This window comes from Curcuma longa, unplaced genomic scaffold (assembly GCF_044706935.1).
Source record: "Curcuma longa cultivar G26 ecotype Majalengka, Jawa Barat unplaced genomic scaffold, ITB_CL_G26_1.1 contig_10274, whole genome shotgun sequence".
Classification (NCBI taxonomy): Eukaryota; Viridiplantae; Streptophyta; class Magnoliopsida; order Zingiberales; family Zingiberaceae; genus Curcuma; species Curcuma longa.
The window spans coordinates 1-9,155 of NW_027428556.1; the positions used below are offsets into that span (position 1 = coordinate 1).

A 9,155-nucleotide genomic window follows, 5' to 3' on the forward strand; every position below is an offset into this window, starting at 1 on the left:
CGTCGAGGACGACGATGAAACCCTAGCGAATGGATCCCGCAGCAATCCCGTCGTTGACCTGATCTTTGTCTCCATGGATTTCTCCTCCCTCCAGTCTCGCCCTTCTTCCTCCTCTTCGTCCGCTCTCGGCTCCGGCGGAGCCTACATCCCGCCGCACCGCACCCAGCTCCACCCCCGCCTGTACTACTCTGCCTCTTCCTCCGCCGCCTCCCGTTCCCTCCCCCTTGGCGGAGGCGGCCGCCGCTGGATCCTCGCTGCCGGCCTCCTCATCCTCCCTTTCCTCTTCTACCTCTTAGCCGCCGCCAGCCGGACCCACGTCTCGCCTCACTTCGACGCTCCTCGCCCCAAGGGCTTCGGTCTCGTCATCGGTGCCAGCCCGGCTGGGTCCCGGATCCACGTCTTCGAGTTCCTCAACGAAGGTAGGAGCCCCTTCGTCGGCTCCGATGGCGGGGGGTCGGTGTCGATGCAGGTGAGGCCTGGTTTGGGGGATTTCGGGGCGGCGCCGGAGGACGCCGGCGGGTCAATCTCCAAGCTGCTTGAGTTCGCCAAGCAGAGGGTTCCGAGAGCGGAATGGAGGAAGACGAAGGTGATGCTGGTCGAGAATGGAGGGTTGGAGAAACTTCCCTTGCGGGTGAGGTTGGCAATTATGGACTCTTGCAGGAAGGCTTTGAGGTCGTCTGGATTTGTGTTCACAAACGAGTGGGCTTCCTCCATCACAGGTTGTCTTCAAACGGGTCTTTGCATTGGCATGATAATTTGTTGTTATCCTATTTCCTTGTTGAATTACTAGCTCAAGTTATAAATTCAGTCTTATGCATTTCAACGTTATATGCGGTTCCTGTAGAAATTGTGGAAACTATTGCATCTCGGTGCTTTAACACTCTATGCAACCAGAAAGTGCTCGCTTTGATGCTTTCTCTGAGTCACGTTTATGTTGGTCTATAGTTTTTTTTCCTTGTGTGTGTGTTTGTGTTTGTTTTCACCTTGCCTAGAACCTATGTCGTCCTTTTGGCATGCCAATAAACCTTCAAAATGTTTCCACACTCATCCGTCATGGATGGTCATTAGACGAACCATGAAGGCTAGCACACTATATGTCACATTCCATTCTATCAAAAGAAATTAAGAAACATTTTGCTGCTTTATGCGGTCAATTTTGTTGACTATAACCATATTATCCTGCTTCTAATTTTCTGTCACCTATATAGTTTTGATTTAATTTATACAATCAATACTATCCTGGTCTTTTATATTCAGCAATGCTTTTTAGAGGATTCTGATTAAAAAAATCTTTCACTTTGTCTTACAGGTCAAGATAGCTTTATGTTCAGCAATTCTTTTCAGTGTATTCTGATTAAAAAAATCTTTAACTTTGTCTTACAGGTCAAGATAAAGGGATCTATGCTTGGATTGCTGCCAACTATGTCCTTGGTACATTAGGAAGTAATCGTCAGGAAACTGTGGGGATCATTGAACTTGGTGGGGTTTCAACGCAGGTTATTATTTCTATTCATTTAATCCCAATGCAAATAGTTTTTCCTTTTGTACTAACAACTTTTAATTGATGCTTGATCATCAGGTTCTCATTTATTTCATTCTTTCCGTTTCTTAAAATCCTCATACTAGGGATATTGGAATAATAATGTCCACAATTTTAATGTGTGTATATGTATGTATGTATGTATAGATAGATAGATGATATGGATATAACTTCTTATTGCTTGAGCAAATAGAATTCTATCCTAACTTTCTTATTTTCTTCTTCTATCTTCTTTCTGTTATGATCGGGAGCTTTCATACTTTTCTTATCTTTTCCTCAAAACCATTTTCGTACTCAATTGTAAATATTAATTCCATTTTTTGGGTAAGTTTCTAAAATAGACAATTTTTTGATAGATATTGTTTAAAAGAGAAAAGTATATGACAAAAGACAGATAATTTATGTATGAGGTAACTCCCTCATTTGCTACCCTCCTATAGGAGTCTAAGTTATGATAGTCCTAGTGCAGCTAATCATTCTCTTAGACAAGTGATACAAAGTACGACAATTCCCATAATTCGTGCCCAATTATTGGAATTGAAATTAGGCATGATAATTATGAACTTATAGGAGTGGCATTATCATGCTGTCCACACACAGATATGGGGACTTTTATTGAGCAGGTCCAGAGGAGTTTTTGTTCATTCTATTGTATATAAGGGGTTTTCATAAGTAGAATTCTGAAAATCTAATGCATCATTCTTCATTTTCAGCCATGTTCATCATATTGACTTGAGGATGTTTCATAATTTGATCTTTACTAATTTACATAAAATATCGAATTCCACTTTTTTTTTTTGTTTAACTTCCCTTGATTTAATGTGTTGTCGAGTATCTCAGTCCATTTCTTAACTTAGTGATCTTTCCACTTATTAACCGTGACTGGACTGACTTGATCGAGCCAATCGAGCCAACCATCCTGATCGACGATTGAGTGTCACTGCTTGATCAAGCCAGCTTGGGGGATTAACTGAATTAATCCAATCTGGCTAATTGGTCAGGCTAATAGAGTGTGTAGATAGGCCAATCCATTAAATTGGGTCTGCCCAATTGCTAGGTGGAACAAAATGGATTTAATCAACCAAGCAAATTGCACCACTAGGCAGACCTAGTTCCTAGTTGGCCAAGTTGACTAGGCAGACTGAGATGGTGCTGCATAAGAATAATCATCAGTTCATTGAAAATAAAAATTGTTGAAAACTTTAAATAATTATTTGATTTTTTAAAACAATATCATTTCACTTTCAATCTTATCATTTCGTTTTTTTCTTAAAATATCCAAACAAACAAATTTTCATGAAGTATTTTCATTTAAAATTAAAACAGAAAAGCCTCTTTATCCAAGTGAATCCTAACATTGGAACTTTTCCTAAGCTGAAAAATCAATGCTTTCTATATAAGCATGTGTATGGCGTTGATCATTTACTCTAAATAAGTGATTGTGCAATTGCTTTTTCCAATTATAACCAATTTTTTCTGATGAATACAAACTCTACTGGAGCAATCCTACAAGATACTGGAAGGGACGAGCCATAGTAACTGTTTTATCCAATGGATGCTAATTTCTAATTGAACCTGAGAAAATATAAAATCCATCCTAGTCCATATCAAGGTACAAGGTATTGGAAATTAACATTCTTCTACAGGGCCTTTGGCTGGAGGTTTTTTCATCCCTTATGGATAAATTCAATTTCATTACTTATCCAAATTTGAGAATCAGGGGATACGCTAGTGCGAACAGGCACTTCATAATTCTTTTTAATCGCTTTTATATTTCATGGAATTCACTGATGATTACATGATATTTTAAACACAGTCTGGAATATTACTGCTAAATGAATTCTACCTTGCAGATCACATTTGCTCCAGAAGAGCCACCTCCCATGGAGTTCTCTAGAATGCTTAAACTGCCTGGTGTTACTTATAACCTTTACAGCAAAAGTATTCACCAATTTGGTCAGGTTAGAGTGTCTCTGTTGTTCTCCCCTGTCAAATTGTGATTTTTTTGACCTCATCGTCTCTAGTCTTATTATTGTCATTCACTTATTTATAAAGATTTGTATTTAATACTCAATGTCACATCAAAAAATTATCTTGCTTTCTCTTTTTGATATTTGAATGTGATATCATTATTGCTTATAGAACTTATTAATCAAGTAATCTGCTCATGTAATTCTTGAATTCTTTTCACTGCAAATATCCATCATCATTGTCATCCTTGTCAACTTGTGTTTATCCGAACTATTTGGAGTTAACTACATAGGTTTGATCCCTGCATTGAGCTTTAAGCAACGAAATTTTATTTCTAATATCCAGGTTACTTAAATGATAAATCTTTTTTTTATTGCATTGAGGAAGTACTAACATATGTTACTAAAATGCATTGAAATATAGGTTTTGTTGAGTTTTCTGAGATATTTGATTTCTAGTTTTGTGAAGGAAGCTTTCAAAAAACTGTAATGGTATGGATACACCAACTTCAAGTACCAGTGCTAGAAATCTGGAACCATCCAAGACATGGTACACAAATTGCATGGGAAATGGGTACTTGTTGACGCATTCTAGTTTAGCAAGGAAAAGTCTTAATTATATTTGAACTGTATAAGTGCCCCTACTTGGTACACAATGATTAAAAGTTTCCCTTTTTTTCTGAAACTTTGCTGGAATCTGAAATTCTGAATGATGGAAGTTGTGGTGCTTCCTTTGATGTCTAAGATTTAAGTATTCAGAAGGTTAAAGGTTATTTTTACTGATTATTGTTATTTTTCAATTTTTTTCTTTGGTTTGCTTCTTCTTAGTTTGTTTGTAGTTGTGCCTTTTAGATGCTTCATTTGTTGCTTGACTAGATTACTCTAGATACAACTCATAAAAATAGATTGTATTGCATCTTATAAGCTTTTATGTCTTTGGGCAGATACTTCCCTTAAACTTGGTTTATTGTTTGAACTTCTGATAGATAACTGCTATCACCATCCATAAAATCTTACCAAAACTTTCTTGACCTTTGTTTCTTATGTGTGTTTTATTATGGTTTGCATTACACTGTTTATAAATACATAACAACAATGATCAATGTACTGAATACTGGTGTTTATAGTGCTATATTAAAATTTCTTTTCTTTATGTTTGGATATTTGAGCTCTTCATCTACCCCTGCTGTATCTATGGAGAACAACGACACTTAAAATTGACCCCTCTATTGTGTGTATTTTTTTTTTTTTTGAAGCGACAATTGTTGGATACTTGGATCCACTTCAACACGAGTAGGGCCATACTATATCCTTACTAAGTGTTATTGATGGGCTAATCTTGTCCAATTGCATTGATTGTTTATTGTATCTTCTTTTCTCACATAGGATGGCCTTTTTTTTATCTTAAGGTCTCTTATTATTAATTATATGCAGGATGTAGCTTGGGAGTCATTAATGCATTTGCATAACTACAGTAGCACTGGGACAGGTCAGTTCTAAGATAATTTTATTTTTGAACTAGCCTTAATTGGAAAAACTTGCACTTTGGAAGTTCCAGATAAATATAGATAAAGTTGGAGGGCAATTGCTACATGTATATGATTGCATTAGCAGTGAATCTGAACTTGAAGTACCTGCAATTGTGATAATTTATTAAAAGTCAAGTTAGATTGCTACTTTATACATGTATTACTTAGATTTCAGTTACTCTTTCTAGATAAATTTCCATTCGAGATACCAATTATTACAGACAAAAAATATATTCCTACACATTTACCTTCATCTTGAATACATGAAACACTGAAATTTCATCTCTTATCCTTTTTTCTGTGCATACACAAACTGTTCTCTCTTTAGTTATACTCAAAAACTGTGTTCTGTATTATGTCCGTTATTCTTTGTTTCAGAAGACAACTGGACTTAATATCATTTTTCAAGAGCTTTGATTGCAACAACATTCTTTACCAAAGGCCAATAAATAGACATTGTATGTCTCATTTGAAGATGGCTCTGGTTTGATTGCTTAAATATACAATAAATCATATAATTGTCAAGCCCATACTTGATTCTAGTCAGTGTTATAGATGATCTTATTTGGTTCAATATTGATTAATACTTGATTGATGCATGCACTGATTAAAATGTCCTACTTGTTATTCCTGAATTGTATAATTGCACATGATTGCATCATGGAGAACCTCTAGGGGCCTTATGGATTGCTTGCAGTTTCAAAAATTTGTATTGAATTCTAAACAATCGATGAGTTGTCTCTAAGGCTTTTGTTGAGACTTGTTGGAACTCTCAAGTTGTTTGGGTGTAAGAATATTTCAAAGGGTATGGTAATTATCAAGAATCTATAAAAGTTACATTTCTCCCAAGCTACTTCCTCTCTCTTCTCTCATCTATTTCCTCTATCTTTCTCATCTCTTCGCCCTGTGGGTATAGAACGTCAGGTAATTTGAGCTGAATGCAACTAAGGTTTCTCTTCTGGAACCAAAGGTTGTACTTCGTTATGTGACATGCCCTTGCAATTTACAAGTGCTGAAATAAACAATTCACCTACATCTACAATTCAGATTCCATATCTCTATCTATATTTTTTACATAGGCACATGGTTCTCTTAATCAAGAATGCTACATCTGTATTTTAGTCGCCTTTGTTCTGCAGCTTCAAGCTACATTGAGGACACTATCCAATTTTCATGCCTCCCAAAAGCATACAACCAAAGTTTTATTGCGATGAAATCATCTAAAGTATTGCAGAAGAACATTTCAGTTGAAGCAGAGAACAGATTTGCTACGTGTAGATCAAAGGCCTATATGTCATTGCAAGGACAAGGTAGATTAGAGATATCTAATTATATATTTTCTATTTTTTATCTTCTGGATTTTCTGTTCTATGTTCCATATTGTATTTCCTATGTTATGTGCTTATTGTCTATTCATTTCATTCTTGTCCCCATGTCTAGAAGCTAGTGGTATTTGACATCTTGAATAATAAGATAACTATGATAATGATTCAGATAATATTGAGTAATCACATAATCATACCTTTTAAGGGAATATTGAATTTTTCCTGAAAGATACAGATGCATTTAGGCAAATGACATCAACCAGTGAGGATTGATTCTGGAATCAGTAGTGGAAGATGGGAGAAAAATTACCATACAGAAGAATATACTCAATAGCTTGGTGAATTTGAGGGTGAAAATCTTATGCTATCAAACCTTATAATATGAGGCTTATTATTTACTGTTGTATATATTAAGATTATATTTAGCTTATAGCTTATAAGACTAGGTAGAGGTGGGATCTTTATGTGTCATTGTCCTTTTTTTTCATCTACTTTTATAGCCATTGGCTAATGCTATAGTGAAAAGAGATAGATGAAGATGCTGGGTTCTGAACAAGAACCGTGTCAGAACTGCCTGGAAGTGTAAAATATATATTGGATGCATCATTTCACAAGTGAAAGTGTGTAGTAAGTTGAGAATTGCTATTAGTTTTTTTGAATCCATAATCATTACACTTTGTTCCCCCTTGTAGGTATCTGTTCAAATTCCCAATGTGAAATTTTTCAAAGATTCAAGACTGAATTTAAAGGAATGCTGGAATCTCGTGAGAAATTTTACTTCGTTTCCGAGGTTTGTAGGTGATTCAGTTAATATTGTCCCCTGGTGTTGTGTAGCTAATAAAACGAAGCCATTAACTTCTTTTTCTATGGTATCTATTCAAGTGGACTATTAGTTTGCATTGTTTTTTTCTTCTTACTGTTGCCTTCTATCTTCACAGTTGTTTGGGATGACACCAAAGGCTTCCTTGTTAGATGTAGAAGCTGCTGGACGACATTATTGCGAAGACAATTGGGATAGTCTAAAAGAAGCACATCCCAGCATCGATGAGATGGACCTCTTGAAATATTGTTTTTCATCAGCTTTCATGGTGTCTCTATTACATGATGGTCTTGGAGTTCCCATGGATGAAAAACAGTAAGCTTCGCTAAATTCGGTTTCTTATGATGTGTCCTGCCACTCTCGATACTAGTAAACAAACTAATGGCTGCTATCATACAACCCCTACTCGCAATGTTGGTTCCATCATAATATATATAATGGAGATTAAATCTGAAACATCAGATTATGATCTATAACTGACTCTAGAATAGATATTCTGTTGATCATCCATCATAGTTACATGAATGGTTATTCAATTAAAAGGACTGTGTAGAATTCTTCTCTTACATAATTCAAGCTCAAATTCCTTTTGCAGGATAGGGTTTGCCGACTCCACCAGAGGCAGTCCTCTGGATTGGACATTAGGTGCATTTGTACTGCAAACAGTGTACCAGCCCGAGTTAGATCCTGAAAACTTCCCAAATATTTCTGGGAGCGATACATTAACTTTCATTTTATTGTTTGCGATAGTTGTTCTTGTAATTCTCTCTGTATTCTATGTATCTAATTGGCGAAAACCAAGGTCGAAGACGATTTATGACCTAGAGAAGGGGCGTTACATAGTTACCCATATGCCTGCCTGATCTTTGTTCCTCCAACCCAATTTTGTTAGTGTGTTTATGGAACATTGCGATTATTCTTTGTAGAGGATTAATTGATCAGATGAAATCTGAAGGCTCTTTAATTTTGCAGCCTGGTTCTCAACTTGAATCATTGTGATTGATTTATTGATTGTATTTACTCCCAGAAATTCAATTCAATTCAATTCACCTTGTTTATTCAATTGAATTGAATTGAATCACTTGAACAGAAGCTGAGCTGATGATCCACGTCGCAGCAGAGATCCGTAGCTGTCCTAATTAAATCCGCTCCTTGGTCCCCTTACTAATCAATTCAATATTGACGACGCCATTAATTGTGATTAATCCATAATTACAATTCCATCCGTTAATCCTTCTCCCACTCTTTAATTATCTTGCACGCTCAATAATTGGGCAATCATTAACTCTTCATAATTACCTCATCATGCACATACATCAATAAATGCTTTGATCGACTGCGCTTTGACTGGCTTTCAAACCCAACACGCTTCCACTTCCTCACTTCACATTATTTTCATCGTCGTCATCATCTTTTCTTTTCTTTTTTTTCTTGAAAACTATTTTTTTAATTTTTAAAAATTAATTTATTTTTAAATCCCCCAAGTATTATGTCAGTTCTAGTTTAAATGGTACATTAATACACTCGTATGGTTTGGCAATTGCTTCTTTTTCCTTTTTAAGGTTTTTTAAAAAAAAATGACAAAAATGTTTTATAAATAATAATAATGTCTTTCATGTTATTAATTTTTCTTTTGAAAAAATTCGTAACAAATCTTTTTTTTAAGTGCCTATCATCTACATATGTTTTCCTATTATTTTGGATGACACAAGTACAATTATATTTGATGTTCCACTTGCATAATAAATTTTGTTCAACCATCTTAGAGAAAGAAAATCCATGACCGACTAAATTATTTCTTGTGTTATATTCAAAGTAGATTGCTATCTTTTAAGGATAAACTCTTACATATTAAACACAATACAATACGACAAACAAATTTAAAATAAAATTTTATTATCTAAAATGTTTGCACGGTTCATCAAGTCTAGTGAACTAAAATTTTGTACGATTCTTTAGGATCTAGGGTCT

General features: G+C 35.5%; 1 protein-coding gene across 1 annotated transcript; it reads left to right on the plus strand.

The window, feature by feature from the left end:
* Positions 1 to 6: 6 nt before the first annotated feature.
* Positions 7 to 8,152, plus strand: LOC141815778 (putative apyrase 6). Its single transcript, XM_074703663.1, has 8 exons — positions 7 to 719; positions 1,384 to 1,496; positions 3,394 to 3,501; positions 4,945 to 4,999; positions 6,179 to 6,349; positions 7,057 to 7,154; positions 7,303 to 7,499; positions 7,780 to 8,152. The coding sequence occupies exons 1-8, from the start codon at positions 74 to 76 to the stop codon at positions 8,045 to 8,047; spliced, it is 1,656 nt and encodes a 551-aa protein (XP_074559764.1). The 5' UTR covers positions 7 to 73; the 3' UTR covers positions 8,048 to 8,152.
* The last annotated feature ends 1,003 nt before the right edge of the window (positions 8,153 to 9,155 follow it).

What these genes read in the sequence shown, in the direction of transcription:
- LOC141815778 (XM_074703663.1), top strand. Translation starts at nt 74, where the DNA reads ATGGATTTCTCCTCCCTCCAGTCTCGCCCTTCTTCCTCCTCTTCGTCC. An exon ending in TTGGTGGGGTTTCAACGCAG is followed by an intron (nt 1,497 to 3,393) that starts GTTATTATTTCT and finishes TCTACCTTGCAG; the next exon opens with ATCACATTTGCTCCAGAAGA. An exon ending in TATGTCATTGCAAGGACAAG is followed by an intron (nt 6,350 to 7,056) that starts GTAGATTAGAGA and finishes TCCCCCTTGTAG; the next exon opens with GTATCTGTTCAAATTCCCAA.